Source organism: Helianthus annuus, chromosome 3 (genome assembly GCF_002127325.2).
Source record: "Helianthus annuus cultivar XRQ/B chromosome 3, HanXRQr2.0-SUNRISE, whole genome shotgun sequence".
Classification (NCBI taxonomy): Eukaryota; Viridiplantae; Streptophyta; class Magnoliopsida; order Asterales; family Asteraceae; genus Helianthus; species Helianthus annuus.
The window spans coordinates 149,169,994-149,197,148 of NC_035435.2; the positions used below are offsets into that span (position 1 = coordinate 149,169,994).

At 34.0% G+C, this 27,155-nt stretch overlaps 3 protein-coding genes and 2 long non-coding RNA genes across 5 annotated transcripts; all 5 read left to right on the top strand.

The window, feature by feature from the left end:
- The first annotated feature begins 1,715 nt into the window (after window positions 1-1,715).
- Window positions 1,716-3,382, top strand: LOC110930033 (pentatricopeptide repeat-containing protein At2g17525, mitochondrial). Its single transcript, XM_022173243.2, has one exon. The coding sequence runs from the start codon at window positions 1,984-1,986 to the stop codon at window positions 3,355-3,357; it is 1,374 nt and encodes a 457-aa protein (XP_022028935.1). The 5' UTR covers window positions 1,716-1,983; the 3' UTR covers window positions 3,358-3,382.
- A 1,801-nt stretch (window positions 3,383-5,183) lies between these two features.
- LOC118490196 lies at window positions 5,184-8,137 on the top strand. The gene is made up of 4 exons (XM_035987571.1): window positions 5,184-6,299; window positions 7,234-7,457; window positions 7,581-7,772; window positions 7,859-8,137. Exons 1-4 carry the CDS (start codon window positions 5,258-5,260, stop codon window positions 7,994-7,996), a joined length of 1,596 nt encoding a protein of 531 aa, XP_035843464.1. The 5' UTR covers window positions 5,184-5,257; the 3' UTR covers window positions 7,997-8,137.
- Window positions 8,138-11,426: 3,289 nt separating this feature from the next.
- LOC118490197 lies at window positions 11,427-11,857 on the top strand. The gene is made up of 2 exons (XR_004888583.1): window positions 11,427-11,521; window positions 11,775-11,857. It is a non-coding gene; the product is annotated as an uncharacterized LOC118490197 (long non-coding RNA).
- Window positions 11,858-12,274: 417 nt separating this feature from the next.
- LOC118490198 lies at window positions 12,275-14,190 on the top strand. Its single transcript, XR_004888584.1, has 2 exons — window positions 12,275-12,351; window positions 13,904-14,190. It is a non-coding gene; the product is annotated as an uncharacterized LOC118490198 (long non-coding RNA).
- A 3,185-nt stretch (window positions 14,191-17,375) lies between these two features.
- LOC110932227 lies at window positions 17,376-20,569 on the top strand. The gene is made up of 2 exons (XM_035987572.1): window positions 17,376-17,425; window positions 18,341-20,569. Exon 2 carries the CDS (start codon window positions 18,344-18,346, stop codon window positions 20,447-20,449), a length of 2,106 nt encoding a protein of 701 aa, XP_035843465.1. The 5' UTR covers window positions 17,376-17,425; window positions 18,341-18,343; the 3' UTR covers window positions 20,450-20,569.
- Window positions 20,570-27,155: the final 6,586 nt, after the last annotated feature.

Consider the following 27,155-nt stretch of genomic DNA (forward strand, 5'->3'; position numbering starts at 1 on the left):
TTTAATATAAAGCAACAACAAGTATCATTTTCTAAGGGCTATAAGTCCACTTTTCTTTTATTTCAAACAAACCAAATGGTTTTTGGCCTAACGGTTTCATGATGTATAAAACAATGTTTATTCATACAAGGTCATAGTTTCAAGTTCTATTGTGAATAGTTGTATAGAATTAGGATTAGCTTATATTATTGTTGAAAATTATGTAAAAATAAAATATATTCTAAACGATTTTCAACTAATAACATTTAATAGTATTAGTATATTAGTTAGTATGTATATGTTGTTATAATTATATAAAACTATATAAAATTGTAATTTATTGACATAATCAATTCTTAAGAACTTATAATAGTGTTCCTCTTAGTATTAGGTCTTAGTTACCGGTTAAGACAACATAGTTTGGGTAGATCTTGGCGAGGGTCGCCGTTTAGATAGTGTGACATTGAGTCACTAAAAAAGAAAGTCACCATTCAAAAAAAAAAGTCATTAAGACTACTATAACGACATCATCAACTTAGTTTGCCAATCATTAAATTTAGCAAGTGTAAACCCAACTTATAGAGTATAGACGGTCTTTAACATCAAAATACTTGTTCATGATGTAATGTTGTTTTATTTAACCTAAACCAACTCACTAACACATGTCAAAACCACAAGTATACAATCTAAGCCTTTAACATCAACATGACTTGTTATTACTAGGGGTGCAAACTAGCTGAGCCGAGCCCGAGCTTGACCAGGCTCGAGCTCGATTAACTTGGCTCGATTTGAGCTTTGTTTTCAAGGCTCGAGCCCGGCTCGTTTGTATTTTCTCAAGCTCGAGCTCGGCTCGTTTATTATCTATTAATTGATATATTAAATAAAAATAATATAAATAATAGACTTTTTAGGCTCGTGAGCTCGATAAGTGAAGCTCGGGCTCGAGCTCGAGCTCGTTTACTAAATAAGCTTATTTTTAGGTCCGAGGTCGGCTTGTAAACAAGTTTGAATAAGCTCGGCTCGACTCGGCTCGATAAGGCTTGACGAGCCTAACGAGCTTCACATGCGAGGCTCGAGCTCGGGCTCGATAAACAGACGAGCTTTATTTTAGGCTCAAGCTTGGCTCGGGCTCGATAAAGCTCGGCTCGTTTCGAGTTTTTTCTCAAGCCGATCTCGAGTAGCTCGCGAGCTGCTCGGCTCGTTTCATTCACACTCTCTGTCAGTGGCGGACCCAGGATTTTATTTTAATGGGGTCCATTTTCGGGTCGGTCCTCGTTCGGGTCGAGTTAAAGTGAGGTTTGAACTAGATTTAAAAAAAAAAATAAGAAAAATGGGCTTATCAAAGATTGAACCTGTGACCTCTTGGTAGAAAAGAGGGAGATTTACCACTACACCAGCTTTCTTTTTATTTCTATGGTGTCCACCTAATTGTATTTATGGGGTCCATATACAATTTAATATACCGAATCTACTATTTTTTTTAAAAAGATTGGGGTCTGGGGACCCCGGTGGCACCAATGTGGGTCCGCCCCTGCTCTCTGTGCCCCCATCACTAGTCATATCCAAACTAGTGCCATCGAAATTCCTATTACCCAGCCCTTTAAACTCGAAATAATCACATATAGTAAACCAAGAAAAAGATAATTAAATTAAAACCAATACAAATGCACACTCAGTAGATTCAAAATCTTACAAATCCAACACAAACTACGTAAAGTTCCAAAATAAAATGTGCAGGCCCACACACATCGAAAAATCTAAACCCATTAACAATATGAATCGTTATTTTTGACATCGTACAAAAACACAACACAAAAATCGTGGGTTTAGTTATCAAACCATAATTATTCATGCTGTGTGTTCAGTTTCACATAACAATCCGTAAACACAACCCGTTTAACACACGCTAAAAACCTTGGTCGTTCAAAAAAAATTGGGGAAGAACATGAAATCCAATTAAAACGTCTCTTTTTTAGTGTATCGGCCTTTCCTTTCTTTTCATTCATGCTTGATTTATCCAATTCTTCCAAGAATCTATCCATATTATTCAGATCAAGAACAAATCATAAACTTTTTCATCATCAATCAAGATGCATATCAAGTAACACCCCTGTTCCTACCCATGAACAAATTTCACACCTTATATTAGACCAAAAATCACCAACTGAAGCTCTTCAAACTTTCAGATGGGCATCCAAACTCCCCCATTTCACACACACCCAATCCACCTACAGAGCTCTAGTCCACAAGCTCTGCACTTTTCGCCATTTCGACACCGCCCACCAACTGCTCGACGAAATGCCAACCTCAATTGGGCTGCCACCAGACGATGATATCTTTGTCACCATTGTTCGCGGGTTAGGGAGAGCCCGAATGATTCGACAAGTGGTTAAAGTTCCCGACTTGGTTTCAAGATTCAAGGTCACACCCACTGTGAAAATCTACAACTCAATTCTTGATGTTCTTGTTAAAGAGGATATCGATATTGCGAGGGGCTTTTATAGGAGGAAGATGATGGGTTGTGGTGTTAAAGGTGACATGTACACTTATGGTATATTGATGAAGGGACTTTGTTTGACTAATCGCATATCGGATGGTTTTAAGCTTCTGCAAACTATGAAGAATAAAGGGGTGACCCCAAACACTGTTATATACAACACATTGCTTCATGCTCTTTGCAAAACTGGAAAACTTGGGATCGGGAGGGCTAGGAGCTTGATGAATGAGATGGTGGAACCAAACGACGTTACTTTCAATATTCTAATAACCGCTTACTGTAAAGCGGAGAACATAGTACAGGCGCTTGTGATGTTAGAGAAAAGTTTCGATCTTGAGTTTGTCCCCGATGTCATTACACTAACCAAAGTTATCAAGGTTCTGTGTGACAAGGATCGGGCCATGGAAGCGGTGGAAGTTTTGGAACGGGTGGAGAAGAAAGGCGGTGAGATTGATGTGGTCGTGTATAACACTCTAATAAAAGGTTTTTGTAAGTTAAAGAAAGTGAAGGCTGCAGTTAGGTTCTTGAAGGAGATGGAGATGAAAGGGTGTCTTCCGAATGCGGAGACTTATAATGTGTTGATATTTGGGTTCTGTGAGGTGGGTTTGTTAGATTCGGCTCTTGATATGTTTGATGAGATGAAAACAGTTGGGATCGCTTGGAATTTGATGACATATGATACGTTGATTGGTGGGTTGTGTTCTAGAGGGAGGATAGAAGATGGTTATAAAATCATGGAAATAATGGTGGAAAAAGGTAACGTTCCTGACTATGTATTGTGGAATTCTGTAGTTCAGTCACTTGCTAGAGAATCAACTTGGTTAGGAAACGAAAATTCGTGTATTGTGGATGATATGTTGGAATGGATTCTTGAAACCTAATTGAAAATCGGTCCTTGCATGTTTACAGTTGTTGTAAATCATGTGTTTGTGAGTTTTTAACTAAAATCAACCAAACCATAAGTTAACTATTATAACTGCAACCTCCAATGGAACATTTTGGCCTTGTAAAATCAAAGTTAAACCAGTGATAAAGTGATAAATTTGGTTGCAAAGCGTGACACTTTAGGTAAATCGCGCATTATACCACAAGAAAACTACTCGGTTATAAGCCGACCTCAAATGCCACCAATGCATGTTGGATGCATTGATTGTGAACGAGATGAAAACTCCACACTTAAGTGTCATCAACTGGAATCAATATATAATGCTTACCCTATAGTTGCACATGTACTTTTAGTATTCAGGGCATAGTTATTAATAGCAAGCATAGCGCCCGCTATAGCGAATAGCGTAGCGCTCATGTGTCGCTATATAGCTGGTAGCGACAAATAGCGGTAAATAGCGAGATTTTTGTAAATTTTTACACTTTTTTATATTTTTTTTGGTAAAATATACATACAAAATTATTCTGAAAATTTCTTCGAGTATATCGCTAAACATGAAATAGCGCCCGCTATTTAATCGCTATTGCTACGTAGCGTATAGGTAGCTTGTCGCTATCGTCCGCTATTCGCTATTGACAACTATGATTCAGGGTAAAAAATATGTAATTTGAAGACACAAGAAGACCTACAATGGGAATGTGGTTTCTTAGAACAACCAAATTCAGATTCAAAAGAATGATTATGGCTACTTATGTAACATGGTATGCATTTAACATTTGTTTGCCATCAAAGTGAGCTAAACTTAGGGGGTGTTTGGTTAGCTAGAAGTCAACGGAATTGGAATCTGAGTTCGTTCCTAATATGTTTAGGCCGCGTACTTAGTTGTTCATTAAAGTAACTTAATACAACATTCCTTACAGCTTCTTAACAAATTAAGACATCAAACATGATACTTTCATCAACCAGATGAATCTCAGATTCCAATTACTTTGAAAATTTCCAGTTACAAGTTCAATATGTTAAAACTATATTCATTTGAACATATTTCATTTTTTTGAAAGCCCCTTGAACAAAAGCCTCCTTAGATCCATAATTGCAAACTTACACTCACAAATGTTGAAATGAAAAAAGAAGACGAAACTGATACATACTCCTCAATATATTTTTTAACAACGGTGATATATTAACGATCCTAGAGAAACTGCCTACATAAACATACGAATGCAAAGTTACGAGAAGATAAAAAGAGCAGACATTATACCAGACAACTCAGTCCAAACTACATTCTTTAGATCTATTCTTCCCCACTGGAAAAGTTACATCTTTATGTCCTCGATAAGTTTGTATGGAGTGATGTTCTTGCCATTGATGACCTTCTCATTCCGAGTTTTCCAAATACACCAGCAAGATGAATCCTTTTCTTCCCAATTTCTTCTCCTTGAAAGTGTTTATAACACAATGTTCCTCAACTAAAACACAATAAAATAGGCAAATTGCATTTGACCCTTCCTGAGATGTTGGTCAAGTAGTCAAAAGGCCTGCTTTCCCTAGTGGAGACGCACATTTGATTCCCGCTTGGGCCATTTCGAGGGACATCTGGGTGAAAGGACGAATCAAGGCTTTAATCCCGGGTTCGAACCTGACGGGAAGCGAGGGTTTACGGATTCCATCCGGTTCCCACGCATAGGGGGCACGATCTTATGGCGGTCGACATTGGATATAATCCTGAATAAGATGAGTTTACACGTGAGATATTTTGCCGTTAAAAAAATTGCGTTTGACCCCTCTCAAGGACAAAACTTATTTCACAATACAACACATGCTTATCAGATCAACAACACACAAGACAAACCACAAGCAAACCTTATTCCTGTCAAAACAAATTCAAAAACCCAATGGCGGGTGCCGCCGCTGCGACCACCTCCTCCGCCTTCCCACTGCCACCTCCGGTCCCCGGAAACCCACGTGTCTCCGCCTCTTCTCTCCCCTCATCATTCCGACAACGAGAAAGAAGAACCAATCACCTCCGTAAAAAGATCCTCAAAACCCTAGAAAACAAACCTTATCCTGACCCATCATCTCACCCCCAATTCCCACACACAATTCCCACTCAAGAAACACTGCAGCAACACTTTGCTGACTCAGAACACCTTTCCTCATCCAAAGGCCCTACCTTTATTGATGGGATTTTGGGTGAGTTTTCGAATAAATCCTTTGCTAAAATCGGGTTGTATTTGGTTGGGGCTTTTGTTTTTCAGACAATTTGTGCTGTTTTGATATTTGGGTCAAAAGATTTAGATGATAAAGATGACACCTTGAACATTGATGATGGTTATAATAGTGAAAAGAAATCGAAAGCGAAATCAAAATCGAGTTTGTTGTCGAGTGGGAATCGGGGTTATGCGGAGACGGACGAGGGTGCGATTGGGTCGGTTGGTGGGGTGGAAATGGATAACAGGATTATGGAAATTCAAGAAATGGCGAGGCGGGCCCGGGAGCAAGAAAAGATGGAGGCGAAGAGGAGAGGATCAGGTGAAGAAGAAAACGATGATGTTGAGGATGAGTCGGTTGATAGAATGGTGAAGAAGAAGGAGATAGATGATCGGTTGACGAAGTTGAGGAAAAGTTTAGAAGGGGATTACCAGAAGCCGGTAACTAAGGTTTCAAGAAAAGAAGGTGATGTTGATAATAGTAGTGATAGTGATTCGTTGATGTTTAAAAAGAAGTACAAGTATAAAAGTCCTTCGGTTGATTCTGGGGATAAACCGAAGGGGTTTGGTGGCATGAAAGATTTTCATGTTGCTAATGGGAGTGCGGTAACTGGTTTTAGTGTCGACGATGGTACACTGCAAACCGATGAGAAAAATGGAGGGAGTTTAAGTAAGGATGGAAATAAAGAGCAAGAACCTAGAGCAAGTACGACCGAATCGATAGCTGGTATGTTTCTATATACGGTTCTTTGAGGCATCTATGATTGTTATATTGTTAGTATAATATCTTGTTTATTGTTTTATAAGGGTTAGTTACACCAAATTGTCACTTACTTTCACCTTCTTGTCATTATATATAAGAAAAAAATGTTTTTTTTGCCCCCATTATATGCTTGGTTTTAAAAAGCGTGCCTCAGGCGCAACCGCGCAAGCTTCAGCGTCTTATGCAACCTGAGGCGCACTTTTTTGGTGAAAAATCCACCCTGAGGCGCGCGCCTCATGTACATGACATATTTTTTTTTTGCAGCAGATTGTGGTACATCATGCTTTTCAGATTGTGCCGTACATGTATGTAATTTCAATATTAAAACATATATAAAGCTTATTTGTGTCTAAATATTAGGTAAACGATCCTAGAAACCTATAGAACATATAAAAGAAATTATATAATCTCCTTGCGCCTCGCATACGAAAAGCCCGGCACTTTTGCGCTTTGGTTTTAGATCTCGTCGCTTTTGTACACTTCGCCCTTTTTAAAACCAAGATTATATGTAACATACTTTCAATTGTTTATCATTGCATGTAACGTTCTATAGCATTTCACACCACCACATCATCGAATAACTACCTGCTATAGAAAGTCACTTAGGGGAAAAATTTGAAAGTTTGTTGTGTTGCATACAATGGGAACACAACATATTTTTACATGCATTGACAAAAAGGCGAAAGCGTAATTAACTTTAATTGTAACAAATATGGAAATATGAATCTTTCAAAGCATTATAGATGAAGGTTTCTTTCAGTCCATTACAGGAGTTGAAACTTGAAACTTTTAGACCGATTTGACTTGTAATTGTTAACTATGTATTATATGATTTGCCTAAGAGATCACTTATTTATAAAAGCCGCTTATATCTTATTGTTAATTGTTTGTTACATAGGTACTTCAAAGGAGCCAATATATGATAAGCAAACAAGCAACCTGGAGACTAAGAAACCTCGAGGCTTCGGTAAAGAAAGCAATGATGCTACCAAACATGATGATTTAAACAAGAATGGCAGTTTAAAGGGCAAAAAGGGCGGAAACAAAAAATCTGCCAGAAATCTTGAGGATAAATCTAGTTCCCAAACCGACTTTTGGTGGACTCGTATCCCATACGTTATGGTATGTATTTAACATGTTAATCGTTAACTTTCCTACAGTTTGATTTTGAACACTTATGGAACAAATGGAACTATGATTTTAACAATTGCAAGTATTTACATTGATCTGTACGTTGTTTATCAGGCCGTCGGAATGCAAAGTGGCGGTAATGGTGAAGAATCATCAGGACTATTTATTATAAGGAACGCTTCTGGTTTACATCACACCGTTGCTTTTGAAGACCGTTCTGACGCAACAAACTTCTGTTATCTTCTGGAATCTTTCTTCGAAGATTTAAACAATTTCCGCACTAATATCATACCAATACCAACAAATGTGAGTAACTGAGAATCTTTATGGAATCAATTGTTGTTTTGATTAGTGACAACTGAATTTTATTTTATATTATATCTCTCATTCAGGAGCTTGAAGAGGAAGTTAAATCACAGAAAATGAAGGTAGTTGTAGTGAAGAAAGGTCAACTTAAGCTGTATGTCGGTCAACCACTTGAAGACGTCGAATCAGCCTTGCGCGCATTGATAGAACAACAAAGTGAATAAACTATGAACACGTTCATTCATGTTTGTGACCCTTTTTGTTCAATTTTATTTTATTGTGTTCAATATTAAATTGGAATAGATTAGTTTGGTGTGAACATTTCATTTTTATTGAAAACAGATTAATATAGTTTTTTTTTTTTTGAACCTTTCTTACATAAACTGAAATGACAATTCTTAAAGAAAAACCGCTCTTATATAATGTTGCGCAATGATGTAAATAGATTGTGTTATCCACTTCATATGTTTCACACAAAAAAAAAAAAAACAATTTTGTAAGGAAATTATCTTCTCTTTCTACACACATTGCAATAATGTTATATCCGTTCTTAGAAATTTTTAGTGGTAATAGTGTTGTACAATAGATTTTATGTCTATATAAACGAGGCTATCCATTCATTGTAATTGTAAATATAATTAATACATCAAGAAATAATAGCAATTTGCAATCTTTTGCTTTCATGACTTGCTATATTTCTCGTTCGTTTTCTTTAGTCAACTTCCATAAATTTTCTTATTTTCATTTGTACTAATATTATATTCCTTAAAAAAATAAGAATAATTTTTTTTACAAAAGAAAGAAATTAGATTTTATTACATTTACCCTATATAATTTTACAACTTTTCTTCTACACATATTTTACTATTCAATTTGGAGTGTTTTCATTGGTCCCTATCTTGTCCACCTTTTCTTTTTCTTTCTTTTAAGTCCAACTATCTTTCTTTTGCACTAGGCTTTTAATAAATGATCTTCACATTTATTATACAAATGACTTTATTTTTTTTCTAATTTTTAGTTTTGATTATACTATATAATTTAGTATATTCTCCGTGTAAATTAAACTTATTTTTATATATAGTTCGTTCTTTTAATTTTATATCTATATATTTATTAAATTCCGTAATTTAATCTGGTTATAAAGCGGTTCAACTGATCTGACAGTAAACCAGTAAGGAGGTTGGTTTGATTACTGATCTAACTTTAAAAACATTATTGTGTGGCTTGTGTTATTATTTTTTAGGTTTTTTCTTTCGTTGTTTAAATTAGCTGAGTTAACACCCCGTAGCGTGCGTGCATATTCAACATTTTTATGTTTATTTTTGTTTGGTTTAACGGTCCCACTGCAGATCCTAATAATTCGATATATCTATATATATATATAAATGAGATGGATTTGGGCTATGTGTCCTTTGTCTTTGGCCATCTAGGCTGATGTGGCAATTTGGTTTAGGAGGGAAATCCCAATTTGCTTTATACAATCAGGATTCCAAGGAAAAAAGGCGGGATCCGAATTGAGTTGGGTCGGGTTTTTCGAATTCGGGTCATAGTATATATTTCCTTTTTTTTTCTCATTCTTCTTGCACACACTTTACAAACCCTAAAAAACTAAGTTGCATCCTCTCTCCTATCACCACCACCAAGATCCTCAATTCTAAACCATAGCCAAATCTCTACAACATCATCTTCTTCACACAAATCAATCCTATTAACCAATCAAAGGTATGTTTCTATGTTTTTTATTTTATTGTTTCTGATTTCTTTGTTTTACGATTGTAATCTACACAATCGATCCTAAATCTACTTTATTTATGTTATTCAATTCTATAGAAACTTGATTTTATAAAGATTGTGTCGAATGCTATTAACTTCTTCTTTGTCCTAAACTTTGTAGATCTGATCATAAAAATTGAAGGTATGTTGTTTTAATTTGTTGTTTATCTATTGTGTATCTTTAATCTAGCGATTGAACATTTATCTTTCTGTTTTTTTTTTTTTTTGCAAACAAAATCAAGATTAGAGGTTTTATTATCATCATCTACATATATCAAAGTTACTGATTTTTGTTGATTTTGTTTTTCATGTGGAACCCTAAATCTTGGATAAAATCGGACTCCGATCATTCGTGAAACAACAGAGGTTAGTTAAATGTTATAGCTGTTTTTTTTTTAAGTTTGTGTAGGTTTGATTTTATCCTTTCTGTTCGGTATTTCTTTTTTTTCGTTGTTTGTTGGTTGTTTGTTGATGATGATTTTGCATTATCCGATTCCAATCATATGAAATGATATTTTGTTGATGTTTTGATTTTGTTCTCATGTTACTCATATTTTTATTTACAGCCTTTTAGTTTGTTGTTGATGATCATATGTTTTGATTGTGTCCGATGTTTTTTGATTGTGTTGATGAAGATTTACAGTGGTCTGATATTTTTTCATCCGGTATAATGTCTTTGTCTTCGGAATATTGATTTTGGTTCTAAAAAATAAATATTTTTTTATTTTTTTTAAACCGTTTCTTTTTATTTTTGAATTTGGAAGTTTCTCAATTGATTAAATTATCTTTTAAAGCTTATTGATTGTTGATTTAGGAATATTGATTGTTTTTCTATAAATACTTTACCGTTTTATTTTTTTAAAAACCTTCATATATATTTTTCAGATATGCATCCCTTGCACTACAGTCCTTCATTTTTAAAGCTTATTGATGAAGATGACCCGATATTTTTGGTACGTTTATGTGTATTCTAATTACTAATCATATTTTAAGTAAACTGATATTTATCTTTTTTTATTTTGTTTTAAACTTATAGCAAATAAATGGTGATTTATATTTAGTATGATAATTTATGGCATTGGATGTTAGTGATATAATTTTCAGAATTCAAATTTTAAATTTTAAATTTTGAGGTTTCTAATTTAAATTTTAAATTTAAAATTTTGAGCAATTTTAAATTTCGTTAGTGATTTATTTTTAGCATGATAATTTTGCGGAATTAAGGTTTCTGTTTCTATAAATAAATGGTGTTACGTTTTTTGAAACCTCAAATTTAAAATTTTAAAGTTTCTATTTATATTTCCGGAATTTAAATTTTAAATTTAAAATTTTGATCAATTTTAAATTTCATTAGTGAATTATTTTTAGTATGATTATTTTCCGGAATTAGGGTTTCTATTTCCGGAATTCAAATTTTAAATTTATATTTTTGAGCAATTTTAAATTTTGTTAATGATTTTTTTTTAAACCTCAAATTTAAATTTTAGTGATTTATTTTTAGTATGATAATTTTTCCGAAATTAAGGTTTCTATTTAAATTTTAAATTTAAAAGTTTTCCATTAATGTGTTTCATTTTAAATTTCGAATCTGTAAATTGAATTTAAATTTGAAAGGTTAGATTTTCCTAATAAGTTTGCTTGATTTACGGGATTGGATATTAGTGATTTGATTTTCATATTTTAAATTTTAAATTTTGAAGTCAATCATTATTTTAAATTTAAATTTTGAAGTAAACCATTATTGTGTTTGATTTTAAATTTTGTATGCTTTGAAATCTTGATGTTTTTTATGAGATGCTTTGACTATATTATTTGTAATTTTAGGGATGCTTCGAGTCTTTGAGTATTGTTTTTGTACTCGAGTTGCATATCTCACAAACTTTTTGTGTTTTGTAATTTTAGGTGAAGAGCTTCTTTCAGACTCCTTCCCCTACAAGGAACTATTGAATGAGTTCCTATGAGAAGTTGAAGAAAAGGTATATCTTGCACTGTTTTGTGAGTTATAATTTTTTGTATTTTAGTTATAATTTTTGTATTTAATTAGTTTTTAATTCTTTAAAGATGTCTTTAATTTCTTTTTGAATCTGTTTTTGTTTCTATAAATAGATTAGTGTTGTTAAAGATGATTTTTGTATTCGAAATTATGATTCGGTTTCTGTAAATAGACTTTGTTTCTATAAATAGATTACCGTTATATTTTTTTTTAAACAATGGCTACTTCCTTTGCAGTTATGGATAATGAAAACAATGCTCCTTCGTTATTAAAGTCGATTGAGGACTATGATCCTATATTTTTCGAATTGTTCGTCGACCAAAAACAGGTTAGTTCAGTTTTGTTGGTGTTGTTTGTTTTTTGATATGTATATTGGTACCATGTCGGTTGGTTTTGCTTGGTAAGGTTAGACTTTCCTAATAAGTTTGCTTGATTTACGGGATTATATATTAGTGATTTGATTTTCAGATTTTAAATTTTAAATTTTGAAGTTAATCATTATTCTAAATTTAAATTTTGGAATAAACCATTATTGTGTTTGATTTTAAATTTTCAATTTCGAAGTCAATTATTATGTTAAATTTAAATTTTAAAGTTTGCCATTAATGTGTTTGATTTTAAATTTCGAATCTGTAAATTGAATTTAACTTTGAAAATTTAGTCTTTCCTAATAAGTTTGCTTGATTTACGGGATTGGATATTAGTATACTTTGTTTATTGGGTTTTAACTAATAATTTGATTGACTCGGTTGTTAAATTTGTGACGATGCGTCGGACAAACAACATTGGGAAAATATACAGCCTTGAGCCTTGGTAAGTTAACACATTAGTTAAGGTTATGATGTTTTTTCATGGCACCGACACATTATTGAGTAGTAGCGCATTAGGTTAGTGATATTAAAATTTGTGCCTTGAGAAATTTTGTATATTGATTGATGTTTGAAATTGATTGTGAGGTCTTTGAATGTGCATTGTATTGCTGATTGATGTATGAGATTTTGTTGATTGGCATAAGGTATTAGATAAGATGTGTTTGAAGTTGTGAAGATGAATAAGTGAGACATGTGTAGCAGATATTAGTGAGTGCACAACACATTAGTTAGGGTTTTGAATTATTGCTACAGGTTAGTAATGTTAGAGATTGTGTTATGAGAAATGTGTAGATTGAATTATGTCTGTGTTTGATTGTGACACCTTTGATTGTGCATGAAATTGCTGGTTATATGAGATTTTGTTGATTGTAGACAAATAAGTTTGAACAGAACTTATTAGATTTGAAAGCTTGCCATTAATGTGTTTGATTTTAAATTTCGAATCTGTATATTGAATTTAAATTTGAAAGGTTAGACTTTTCTAATAAGTTTGCTTGATTTACGGGATTGGATATTAGTGATTTGATTTTCAGATTTTAAATTTTAAATTTTGAATTCAATCATTATTTTAAATTTAAATTTTGAAGTAATGGCAATCTGAGTCTGATTTTTTTTCGTGATTAATATCCGCTTGAGTAACCCAATCTGAGTCTGATTTTTTTCGTTAACGATTCTGGTAAACTTCCCCGATTTGGGTTTTCTGCAAGGCTAATCATCTAAATTAATTTGTTATTTTTATGGTTTACCATTGCATAAGTTAGTATAATTTGTTGACAAAGTTTTTTTTTTTGTGGGATAGTAGTCATAAATTGAGTAATATTCAAGGTTTATGTGTTTTTATTTTGATTCATTAAATAAGATGTGTTTGAGTAATATTCAAGGTTTATGTATATATGAGATTTTGTTGATTGGCATAAGGTGTTAGATAAGATGTGTTTGAAGTTGTGAAGATGAATAAGTGAGACATGTGTAGCAGATATTAGTGAGTGCACAACACATTAGTTAGGGTTTTGAATAATTGCTACAGGTTAGTGATGTTAGAGATTGTGTTTTGAGAAATGTGTAGATTGAATTATGTTTGTGTTTGATTGTGACACCTTTGATTGTGCATGAAATTGCTGGTTATATGAGATTTTGTTGATTGTAGACAAATAAGTTTGAACAATTAGATTCACATTTAAGTATAAAAAATGAGAGGTTGTTATAATCTGAATTATATTCCGAACGAAAAACTGAAAGGAAAAGGAAAAAAGAATAATTTAATACAAAGAAAAGAGGATAGAGAGAGAGTTGCCACATTTTTAAAACCAAAAATATAAGGTAACCATGCTTCTAAAATCTACTATACTTTTTAATAATATTTTGTGGAAAATGGACTATATTGGGTAGGTAGTCAAACATGGTTTTTAGGGTCAAAACGGCTGTGTTGGGTTGACTCGGGACACTTTTATGAAAAACTTGATGTTTCTGACCTTAATAAACCATTTTTGTAGATGACCAATGTATATCTCTATTTGAGGAATTCTCCAAAGATCCAGAGCCGATTGTTTCATAGAGCTGTGAAGTTGCGTTAAACATACTGGATTTTGAATGATCCGACAAACCATTCGAGGTACTTGGAAGATTAAGTCTCTTATCTGGGTGGTTGTTACAGGTTTAGGATGTTAAATGATTTTGGATGTACTCTGCGATGTCGATGATGCAGAGATGTTGGTGAAGCTCAGGTTAACAACTTCATGTGTATATTTTAATGAATAAAGTTTTTGTTGTTTATATTTTCTAATTTAAACTTTTAATTAACTTCTAAATTTAATTAAATGAGTTTGTTTTGCAGGTTCGAACAACTTCATGTGTATATTTTATTATAAAAAAGAAAAGTTTTTTTTTTGTTTCATGGGTCGTTCAGAGAGGCAAGTTTCTACCTCCGGTTCTTGCCCGAAGTTTCTGACCTTACTCGCAACCCATTGACTACAACTTTCAATTCAAAACAATTATAAAAAAATTACGTTTGAAAATATGTATTTTTATTTTATTTAATGACATAACTCGATTAATATAAAGTAAATTTTTCTACCCGCAAAATTCGCGGGTGATAACCTAGTTATATATATATTAAAACAAAACTCCTTGCTACACTAGAGACAAAGGCCATCAATAAAAGGTTCATTACCATAATGCCATTTGTTCATTTCAAAGAAAAAAAAGTGGCCATACAGGTGGGGTAAAATGAAAATTAGTCGGTAGAAGTTGTCTTTTTGTCTACTCATCAAAACATCTAATATTGGCCTCATCCTCATCTTCATTTCTAAGAATTCAATTTTCTTTTGTTTTTTCTTTTTTCATCTAATCTAATCTAACATATAATAAAAAGACTCCAAATAATGGCACATGGCATTCTCTCCTTCAATCTCATAAATTTTATTTCTATTTTTTTAATAAATTTCTTTTAATATTATTCCATATATTAATAATCAACTTATATGTGCATCATAACTTGTACCTTGAGTTTAGGGAGTGTTTCAAAAAAAAACTTGAATTTTCACTTTTAACCCAAACATTTCATATTTTACATTTTAACCCCTTTTCATTTTTTTACTTTTAACCCAAAGTTTTCCATCTTTTATAATTTAACACAACACTTTATTATCTACAACTTTCGTACCCCATACTTTTTATTTTTCGCAAGTTTTTCGTTTTACGTTTCATTCTAAATTTTGCGAGTTAACATGTCGTAGCGTGCATGCGAGGTTCAACGTTTTTGCTCTATTTTTTCATATTTGACAGACCCGTCGCAACGCGTCCATTTTTCCCCTTTTGAAAAGTTCGCCACAACGGGCGGGTCGTAGATCGACTAAGTTATTTTTTTCTACGTTTTATGTTTCTGGTTAATTTCTTCGTATTAAGACACTCTAACGGGTGTGTGTGGTTCAACGATTTTAGTCAGCTTTTCGTTCAGTGTAATTTTTACCATTTTATCTATTTTATTTTTACGATGTTGAGAGTCGATGTGATTGTGGCATTGGTGCTACTTGGCACGGTTTTACGAACGTTTTTAACCTATTAAATTTTTTACTAATTTTTTGTTTCGGTTTACCCCTATACTTCCTTTACTTAAAAACTATTTTTTACGTGTATATTTTATGTACGGGTATGTGTAAATATGATTTCTTTTACATTCCGACGTAAACTTTTTTATAGACGAGTCAGGTCAAATCTAATACGTTTTCGTTTAAAGAAACCATTTTTACGTGCATATTTCTATGTACGTTTTCGTATAAATTTAAGTTATTCTATGTTTCGACGTAAACTTTATCGGAAAATGATTCAGGTCAAAGATAATATGTTTTCGTGTTTATTTTATGTACGTTTCGTAAAATTTGTTTCGAACTGAGTGGAGTCAAATTATGGTTTCTTTTTCTCCCCTTTCTTCGAAAGCTCTAATTAATCCCTTTCGATTACATGTGCATATTTTCCTTCATACCCATTACGTTTTCTTTGTATAAGTTGGGACACATATAATACGTTATGATTGTTCGATATGAATTCCATTTACTTTATGTTTGATCCAATCACAATGCTTATACAGGTTATATTGAGTTCAACTGGATACGTCGAAATGTGTGTTTTCATATGGTTAATGCATCATATAACGTTTGGACTAATCCATTCAATATTTACGATGTACCCGCGCCGCAACGCGGGCGGGTCTTAACCCTAGTTAATATTAATTAATAACCAATATATAAATATCACTTATTTTTATATATCCTTATCTTTATCTAAAATTAATAAATAACTTCAATTTTGCAATTTAGACCCTTTGTTTTTTTACTTTTAACCCAAAGTTTTTCATATTTTCCAATTTAATCCCAACTCTTTTTTATTTTCAATTTTGGTCCACCATACTTTTCATCTTTCCCAAGTTTTTCGGTTCGTTCTAAATTTTGTAAGTTAACGCATTCCAAAATGCGTGTGGGGTTCAACATTTTTTTGTACATTTTTCCCCGTTTGACTGACCCATCGTGTCACATCTATTTTTCTGCGTTTGACAAGTTTGTCCAACACGCGGTCTTGGATGGACTAAGTTATTTTTTTCTATGTTTTACGTTTCGGTTTAATTTTTCAGCAACGAGCGTGAGTGATTCAAAGATTTTACGTCTGCTTTTCGCTCGGCGTTATTTTTTTCCCGTTTTTATTTATTTTGCTTTTACGAGCTTTTTTCGGTATTGGTGGTCGCTGACAATGATATAGTTTTATGACAACCGCTGCAACGCGGGGGCTTAATACTAGTAACAATAATAAAATAAAATTATATTTGTTTTTTTAATTATCATACGTACAATGTTTTTTGTTTTTTTTTCTTAATTTATAAAGTTTTTTTTTTGTGTTTGTTTTAAGTTTCATCACTAAGTAACTTGCGTTTCTTAAGTATACCGATTACCATTAGTGTATATATAACAAAACGAACCGGACTGATACCGACCGAACAATGTCAGTATCGGTATTCGTTTTTGTTGTTTTTTATAGATGTAAAAATGTCTCGATATCCTTTTGATCATATCATGGTTTTATTATTTTCTTTTTGTTCCTCTTTCAATTCTTATAGTGAGTATCAGTTACTAATGAACCAAATCAATACCAATGAATTCCTGACATTAACGTTATTTTACCATTGCATCTATGTTTCTATGTAAAATTTGTTAAAATCGTGTCACCCCTGCGTAGCGCAGTGTAACACACTAGTTAAGTTTAAACTAAAAGGTAAAACAGTTTACAATTTAAAAATAACAAAGAAAAGAAATTAAAGTAAAAAAATACAACCAAGAGATTAAAACCAAAATTTGCATTTTTTCAAACCCACACTCTGAGGCAAAATTAACAAAAGCCCATTTAAATATGAGCCCAAAACCTTCTGAAGTCAACAAAATATTTGACCTAGGTTTTCACTTTTCACCATTTTACTTCTTCATTTCTTGCCGTCTTCTCCGATCCCGTTCTCTCTGTAAAATCAAAAGGTACACACACGTTCTTTAATTCCTTTTTTTATTGATTATTTTATGTTGATTTTCACGTGCAATGTGAGCTGTATATGACTACTCTAATTTGACTGAAATATCTTTAGATTTTGATTAAGTCACTATATAATAATATAAGCATGCATTTTGTTACATCACATGTGGTTTAGCAAGATAGAAAATCAGATAAGTAGGAACTAACGGACTAAAATTCATAGTTAAGTTGGTTAAATCCTAAACCCTAAAGTTAACTGTTGTTAACTTGGTTAAAATCAGATAAGTAGCCAGTCTCGGTTTTTTTGGGTGCTTGGATATATAACAACCCGACGTCAAAATTTTCGAGTCAGGTCATTATTACATTATATTATACTTATTACAATTACGAACATAACCCATAAAACTATATAATGGGTCAATTTTTATTTTAAGTAAAAATATATATATAATTTTTCAAAAAACCAATGTACAATGGGGTCAATTTTCTTTTTCATGAAACCAATGGGGTTGATCGTAGAAAAAGGTTTGGGTCGTTTCATAGTTGTTAATAGCGAGTATAGCGGCCACTATAGCGCTCGTGTGTCGCTATATAGCTGGTAGCGACAAATAGCGGTAAACAGCGAGATTTTTGTAATTTTTTTTTGTTTTTTTTTTTATATTTTTTTGGTGAAATATACATATAAAACATTTTTAAAATTTTCTTCTAGTGTATCGCTAAACATGAAATAGCGCCCGCTATTTCATCGCTATCGCTACATAACGTATAGGTAGCTCATCGCTATCGTCAGCCATTTGCTATTAACAGCTATGGGTCGTTTGAAGTTTTACATGAAATGCGATTGGCACCTAATGCGTAGCTCCGCCATTTGTAGCCTTCATGTGTTTCTAAATCTGCATTTTTGTTTTCGATTTCACCAGACAATGAATGAGAAAGAAAATGATTCATCAAAAAAGATGAAACAGAACCAGGGGACACTAGATTGGTTTGTTAAGAAAACAAACAGAGAATACGCTTCTTCATCCTCATCACCAATTGTTTCTTCAAGTCACTCTAAGAATGATCCTAACAAAGAAACTGATATGGGAGAATTGAGTGATACAGATGATTTGCAATCTTGCGAAAACGAAGGCCCATTTGCTCGCAGATTTCATTCACAGTGTGATCAGTTGTTTGCGTTGATCGGTTGCTGTAGTGTAAAAAAGCATCGACATCCACTCGTTGCTCCCCTTCTTTGTGTGAGGTTTCTGTTAGCTCAAGGAGTGGAGATTTATGGTCCTGGTGTCATCGGACCAGACAACAAAGGTGATCTTGCTGAGCTTCTTGAAATGTTGTCCCCGTTCGATGAAAATGTTAACGAGGCTGTAATCAAGAATGCTCCGTTAATTGAAAGAGATTTGATCAACGCGTGTGCAAAAGAAACAACCAAATCCATTGTCAAAGACGTCGGTGGTGACTATTTTGCCATATTGGTGGGTAAATATTACGATAACAATAATGACGACGTAATCGCGTTGTGTTTGAGGTATGTTGACAAAGTCGGAGATGTTGTAGAGCGGTTTCTTGGTATTATGAATGTCGTGGATGCCAGCACGGCTTTATCTTATAAAAATGCGGTTTATGCGTTGCTAGAGAAGCATTCGTTAAGCTCGTGTAATATCCGTGGGCAAGGTTACATTGGAGTTAGCAATATGAAAGGCGACTTTAGCGGTCTTCAAATGTTGATCAAGAAAGAAACACAATCGGCGTATTACACTCATTGTTTCGCCAATCGTCTTGAACTAACACTTGCTGGGATTTCCGAACACGGCAATAGGAAAATCGCTTCGTTTTTTTTCCATCTTGAAGATTTATTAAATGTGGTTTTAGTTTCATGGAAGGAAAATGGACTGCTGACCGAAAGTCATTTTCAAAAAGTTAATCAAGCGTTTGACGATTTCACAACTGAAACTCGCACATGCTTGAATCAAAAGGCTAGAGTGGGGAGATCGAACGATGATACATGTTGGGGACCTTATTATAAGTTGCTTTCGAATGTCATTGACTTTTATCCTGTGATACTCGAGATGGTCGATGAGGTTGCGAACGAATCTCCGTTTTCACCTTTACATCGAGATAGAATTGGATGGAGTCCTCTTTTATCCTCTTGTCGTGGTCCACTTGCTACAATCGAGAATTTTGACTTTGTGTTTTCGGCACATTTGATGAAGACAGTATTTGAGGTTACAAATGAACTAAGCAGTGTCTTACAGAAAAAAGATGATAATATTGTTATTGCAATGTCACTAGTGAAGCCGGTTAAGGAACGGTTGCAAGTAATAAGAGACGATGGATGGGAAACTCTCTTAACTTCTGTCGTTTCCTTTTGCAACAAAAACGACATTGAAGTTCCAAATATGGAAGACGTGAGGAAAGTTATATTAAGAAAAAATCGCCAACAACCAAAGACTACAAACCTTCATCATTATCAAGTTGAGGTGTTTTTCGCAACCATTGATCTACTACTTCAAGAACTCAACAGTCGGTTTGATGAGGTAGTTATGGAGTTGCTTGTTTGTATGGGCAGCTTAAGCCCCATTGATTCCTTTTCTTCCTTCGATAAGCAAAAGCTGATTCGACTTGCAGAATTTTATCCTAATGAGTTTTCAAGTATTGATTTGCGTCATCTCAACAATCAACTTGACAACTACATTGATGATGTGAGGAAAGACGAAAGATTTATGGGATTAAAAGATATTAAAGAGCTCTCTAAGAAGCTTGTGGAGGTGAAAAAACATCAAGTGTATAATCTTGTCTATCTACTTATTAAACTGGCGTTGATCCTTCCGATTGCTACGGCTAGTGTTGAAAGAGCTTCTTCGGCTATGACTTATGTGAAGAAAGAATTGAAGAATAGCGTAAGTGATGAGTTGTTGAACGATCGTTTAGTTGCTTACGTAGAAGGGGAAGTTCACTTCAAGATTAGCAATGATGACATTATAAAGAACTTTGAAAGTTCGAAGATCCGTCAAGAGCAAGGGCAAGTTTGATTTGAATCTGTCTCTTGAATCTTTTAAAAGATTTGCTATTTTGAACAACCCATTCTTATTTTGAGTTGTATGATACTATGATTACATTTTGTTGGGTTTTATTAAACTGGTGTTGATCTATTCAAATGCCTACACTATATCCTTTATATATTTCAATATAAATTCCAAAACATAATCAAAATCCTTGTTTGATCTTCATAACCTGTAATTACCACGCCACCAAAAGTGATTTAAGAACAATGTGGTTTGAGTAATTAGATGTGGATTAGTATTTATGGGCAGTTAATTATCATTTATCCCTTCAATGGGTGTTTTTTCTGCTCCTTGATTCATCATTATTACTATACTCTTTACGATTTATTGGTTTTTTCTAGAATAAATTACTTTTTGTGTCCCTGTGTTTTAGTGGTTTTAACCACTTGAGTCCAAAATCAAAAAGTTTAACGCCCTGAGTCCCTAGCCATCTATTTTATAACGTTTTGAGTCCAATTTTGTTTATTTTATAACGATTTGAGTCCAAAAAATTGGACTCAAAAGGTTAAAATTTGGACTCAAAAGGACTCAAATGGTTAATGAAAATGCTTATAGGGACTCAGGTCGTTAAACTTTTTGCTTTTGGACTCAACTAGTTAAAACCACTAAAACATAGGGACTCAAAAAGTAATTTACCCTTTTTTCTATGTATAGTTCCATTTTGTCATTTTCAGTTTTGTCTAGTTATGTTTCTTAGTTCATAATTTTAATTGTTTTATCTTTATTTGGATATTCGTTAGTTAGACTATACGGTCTGAGAGGGGCATGAAGTGTTACATGGCAGTTACATTAGCGTCTGTCAGAAGGGTGACGTGGTGTCAAAAAGCGTGGGGTGGGATGGGGCATGGAATAATGGTGGAGTGGTGTCACATGTGAGATACACTTTTTATATTTATTTTATATTTAAAAAACAAAGAAAATCAATAAAAAAAACCCACCATCCAAATGAGAAGTCTCCACGTCGCCTAGCCTTTGCCTCCACTTCGGTGAGATTTCTACCACCACGCCAAGGCACGGGGAGTTGTGCCGGCGTGGTGGACGCTTCAACGTCGTGCCCACGCCATCCACACCATATGGTCTTACAAAGTTCGTTTAAACAGTACGAAAACATGACATTATTGTTAGGATTGAACACACACACACGAAAGCAATAAACGACACGAAGATTTAAAGTGGTTCGGTCAGCTGACCTACGTCCACTGTGCTGTAACTAGGGTTTCTTTATTATTCAGGTGCTCAAGTAATTACAAGTACAATGCTATCAATATATAGAGACTAATCTAGGGTTAGGAAACTTGATCCCCAAGTTAGGCCCAAGCCCACATAGAGATAACTAGGGTCATCCAACTTCAGAACTGGAACGTCCCTTCCTTCTGATGGTATACTGACCATGTATAATGAGTCTCTTTTCTTTCCACGAGCCATGACCATATTCCCTTTAACAACCTTCCACTGTCCATTCCCGAACTTAACTTCATGTCCCTGATCATCCAACTGGCCAACTGAAATCAACAACCTCTTCAGACCTGGAATAACCCTGACATCTCTTAAAGTCCACGAACCGACTGAAGTCTTCAAAACAATGTCACCCATGCCCGTAACATCACGTACCTCATCAATCGCCAATTTTACCTTTCCAAAGTCTCCTTCTTTCAGATTCTGCAGTGCTTCAATGCTGTGGGTAACGTGAAATGAAGCACCAGAATCCATGACCCATGAATCCACACTGCTCTCCACACTACAGACTAACGCATCATCATCACTGTAATCTCCTGCAGAGTTTATTTCTTTCTTCTGTTTCGAATACTGATTCCTAAAGTGTCCTACTTCATTACAATTCCAACATACCACATCCTTCCGAGCCTTAGATACAATCCTTCTCTTGCTCTGACGACTTTCTCGCTGATTCTTTCTTCCCCTAGCCTCTGTACTCAACAAAGAACTCGAAGATTCACATGAACCACGACGTCGAGCATCCTTTCCCAAAATAAGATCCCGCATCTTCGCAAACGTGAACTTACTCGATTTCGAAGTGCTAGTAATAGCAGTTACGGTTCCGGACCAACTATCAGGCAATGAGTATAATAATAGTAGGGCTTGAACCTCATCATCAAACTTAATATCGTCAGACACCAAGCGAGACAAGATTAAGTTTAGGTTATTGATGTGATTTGTTACCGAGTCACCCTCCTTCATCCTAGTATTCACAAGCTCTCGAATAAGATAAACCATATTTGCTGTAAAAGGCTTCTCATACATGTTAGATAATGCTTCCATTATACCTTTAGCTGAGGTCTCCTTCTGGATGTTATAGGCAACATTCTCAGACCGAGTTAGCGTTATCACTGCTCTGGCTTTCTTATCCATCTTCACCCAATCTGCTAGTGACATTCCTTCTGGCTTCTCACCCTCAAGCACTGCATCTAAGTCTTTCTGACAAAGTAGTGCCTCAATCAGCATCTTCCAGCAGCCAAACTTATTCCCATCAAACTTCTCTATTATAACATTTCCGTCTACAGCCATGGCAGTGACTAAACGAAACACTGGTTATGGATAAATAGAGACAAACATAGCAAATCAGTCTATTTAATACGCAACGAAATAAGAACTTGATAATCAAAACTGAAACTTTATCTTAAACGATAAAACCTGATAAACGCGATTGACTTGGTTCTAGGTTTTGGTAGTCGGTCTCTTTGATTCAACCAAACCGTTCTTCTACAAAACAAATCTCTTATTTCGGCTGATACGGGACTGGTTGTCAAAGCTTTCGAAAAAACATAACCTAAAACTCCTTCTGCGACGGCGGCAGAAACCCTAACGGCGGCGACAGAACCCTAGCGGCGCTAGGGTGGCGGCGACGGTTGACGGGGTGGCTGATGACGAAAGAACTGAAGGTGGCGGTTCTCGTGTGATCCCGATTTAGAACCAATGCTCTGATACCAGCTATTAGGATCGTTAGGACTGAACACACACACGAAACTGAACACACACACACGAAAGCAATAAACGACACGAAGATTTAAAGTGGTTTGGTGAGCTGATCTACATCCACTGTGCTGCAACTAGAGTTTCTTTATTATTCAAGTGCTCAAGGAATTACAAGTACAATGATATCAATATATGGAGACTAATCTAGGGTTAGGAAACTTGATCCCCAAGTTAGGCCCAAGCCCACATAGAGATAACTAGGGCCGGCTAAATTAAAACCCTAATTTAATAGGCAAATAAAGACGTGTGGGCCGACTCAAAGCTAGGGTCGGCCGCCCTCCCTTGACCGAGCCTCCGCACCAATTCGCCCAACAATTATATCCTATTTTTTTAAAAGATGTTCACGTGGTTTGACCATAAAAGATATGTTTTTAGAGTTTTTCAACTAAGGTTTCTGGTTAAGGAAACTTTTGTAGTTTTTAAGTTTAATTAAGTATTAAATAATACTTATTGATATGTATTCATTCTGTTTTCTAAAAGATGTTCATGAGGTTTTACGATAAAAGATATGTTTTTGGAGTTTTCCAACTAAGCTTTGTGTTTAAGGAAATTTTAGTCGTTTTTGCGTTTAATTAAGCATAAAATAATACTTATTGACATGTATTAATGATTGTTGGATGTAATTTTCATATTTGGACAATTACTGATTATTCACTAATGCTTATCAAGTTGGACAATTTCCAGTTGTTCACAAATGCTTATAAAAATGGACATTTAGGAGCTATTCACCAATGTTTATCAAGTTGGACAATTACCGGTTATTCAACAATGCTTATCAAGTCTTGGCAGTTTTTATAACTAGCAGGATAAATCTAGGGTTTTGGTTTGAAATTCCTACTAAATATAGGAAGTTTGTCTACTACCAGACAATATTAACACAATATCATGATAGGTCACAATCAAGGCTAAAGTTAACCGTGCTTGGTGACGGTTGTCACAGATTAGAACACCGTTGTTCAGATATCAATTAAGGACAAGAAAATTTCCAATCCAAATAAATCGATTACATCGTTAACCGAATCGATAAACACCTCTAACTTTAGACCCTTTTCCCTTCCCCTTCCCCTCTTCCTCTTTTATCCTTTTTATCTTTTTTTAGTTAGTTTTTTTTAATCATATAACGAATTTTCAATTAGTTAACACGAAAAAGGGCAATTACAAAGCAATGGCAGGTAGTCGGGCAACAAGTTGCGCCGCCACCCCCTTTTGAATAGAAAAACCAATTCTACTAAATACAAAGTTTGAAACCTTTAGCGACGAAGAATTACTATTAACGACTTTTTGAACCCGATTCAAAAGTCGCACAGCGTCAGGAGTTAGTTTAATTATTTTTTTGTGATTTAATGTTTTTCTTATTTAACACTAGAATTATCACCAGCCGCAATGCGGCGGGGATCATTAGTTATATATTACGTTAGATGAAAGACAAATGTTTCTCACATGACCACGAGTCTATGTGTAAAGCCGAGAAAAAAATAACTAAGTCGATCTCTGACTCGCACGTTGCGACAGACCTATCAAACGGGAAAAATAGACGCGCTGCGACGGGCATGTCAAACAGGAAAAAAATAGATGAAAAAACGTTGAACCCCACACGCACGTTTCGGCGTGTTAACTCGGAAATTTAGAATGACACTTTAAACGGAGAACTTATGAAAGATGAAAAGTATATAAGAGACTAAAGTTGAAAGTAAAAAAAAGTGTTGAGATTAAATTGCGAAAGATTAAAAGCTTTGGGTTGAAAGTAAAAAAAATTAAAGGGATTAAATTGCAAAAGATGAAAACTTTTGAATTGGAAGTGAAAAATCAAATTAATCAAAGGGGTTAAAATACCAAAGATTGAAACTTTAGACTTAAATTGACAAAGATTTAAACTTTAGAGTTAAAAAAGAAAAAATTGCCAAAGATTGAAACTTTAGAGTTAAAAAAGAAATCAATTTCAGACTATGAAAACAAAAGAGATAAATAGATTTAGTTAAATTGACGTTTAATATTATTATTATTGTTATTATTTAAAAAAGAGATAAATAAAAAAATAAGAGTGAGAAATTACCAGATAATGACACGTGTCCAAAAAGGATTTTTGTTTATTAGTATAGAAAGATTTGATTATTTTATTATAACCCTTTTGTGCATTTTTTAACTTAAATTAACTAAACAATTTTTTTTTATGCTAATGGACCGTTTCTAAAACCTAAAATCGATCAAAGGTTTGATTGATGCAAGAATTTAAGCTTAAGAAAGCTAAGTTTCGCTAGTTTTAAGGTCTTTTACTTGATCAATTGATCAAGTTCAGATCATCACAAATACAAAATCGTAAAATTTTTTTACCACGCTATCTCACTATTTACTTTTGTTCTTCATTCTCTTTCTTTGTAAAACTTTTTTGCCACACTATCTCACTATTTACTTTTTTTCTTTATTCTCTTTCTTTATTTAAGACCTCATTACCGACAAACCCCATTCTTTCTTCATAAATGTATGTACTTAGCCAAGAACTTTTCTACCCTCTCTACTCTTTCTCTCTTCCAACTCATCATCAGTGGTGAAGCTCGACCAAAAGTTTCGCGGGGACGGAAAGTCATGTGACCCAATTTTTTTCCTATTGCTATGTTTCGGGTTATATGTTTGCGTCGGCTATTCGATTCGGGCCAGGTCAAACAATAATAACTCCAAATAAAACTAAATAATCTTCATTCATTTAAAGGGTCCGTTCTTACACATAAGAAAAACTAAACATTGTTTAACAAACAAAAGACCAAAATATTTATAATAATGAGAAAATATGTATAAATGATTGAAGTTTTGAAAGCTTCAAGAACCCTAAACACATAACTTTTTTCTTCTTATGTTAAAGTCGAACAACACAGATGAGGCGCCTCTATCCTCACGTATTGTTCTTTTTTTTTGTTTAAACATATTTCAATTAAGATAAATATTCCCTCAAGTTTCATTTATATAAAAATAGTTTCAAACTTTATTTAAACTCATTTCAAGTTTAAAAACAATTATAAAAAAGAGTAAATTACGTTTTTGGCCCCTGTGGTTATATCCCTTTTACTATATTAGCCCAAAATAAGAATTTTTAACATATCTGCCTCCATGGTCTCTATAATTAACCATTTTGTCCCCTAAGTCTAGAGATCACGGGGGCCAAAATAGTTAGTTATAGAGACCATGGGGGCTAAAATGGTTAGACTTAGGGGCCAAAATGGTTAGTTATAGAGACCATGGGGGCAGATATGTTAAAAATTCTTATTTTGGTCTAATATAGTAAAAGTGATATAACCACAGGGGCCAAAAACGTAATTTACTCTTTTTTATGGCATGTGCTATGCACATGAGGGTAGATTAGTAATTTTACTATTATATAAATTTTTATTTCTTTCATTTTCGCAATCACACACAAGTCAAACCCTTATCCCCTTAATCTTTCTTCTCTCCCCCTCTCTCTCTCTCTCTGAAAAGATAATAAGATGCATGCAAAGGTCTTCCGGGCGTGGTTTCTTCCTCCGGCCTTGAATTCGTCACCACCCTCTCAACTTCTTCAAATCTTTGTTTTAGTTTAATACATAAAATACAATATTAAAATAAGGGTAAACGAATATTTTAAACAATAATTACATTTTAATACCCACATCTTAATTACACTTTAACGCCTCATCTTTAACTAATATCTGGT

Excerpts from the sequence above, each read along its gene's own strand:
- LOC110930033 (XM_022173243.2), top strand. The coding sequence starts at position 1,984 with ATGCTTGATTTATCCAATTCTTCCAAGAATCTATCCATATTATTCAGA.
- LOC118490196 (XM_035987571.1), top strand. The coding sequence starts at position 5,258 with ATGGCGGGTGCCGCCGCTGCGACCACCTCCTCCGCCTTCCCACTGCCA. Across the intron at positions 6,300-7,233 it reads TACGACCGAATCGATAGCTG|GTACTTCAAAGGAGCCAATA; the intron begins GTATGTTTCTAT and ends TTTGTTACATAG. Across the intron at positions 7,773-7,858 it reads TCATACCAATACCAACAAAT|GAGCTTGAAGAGGAAGTTAA; the intron begins GTGAGTAACTGA and ends TCTCTCATTCAG.
- LOC110932227 (XM_035987572.1), top strand. The coding sequence starts at position 18,344 with ATGAATGAGAAAGAAAATGATTCATCAAAAAAGATGAAACAGAACCAG.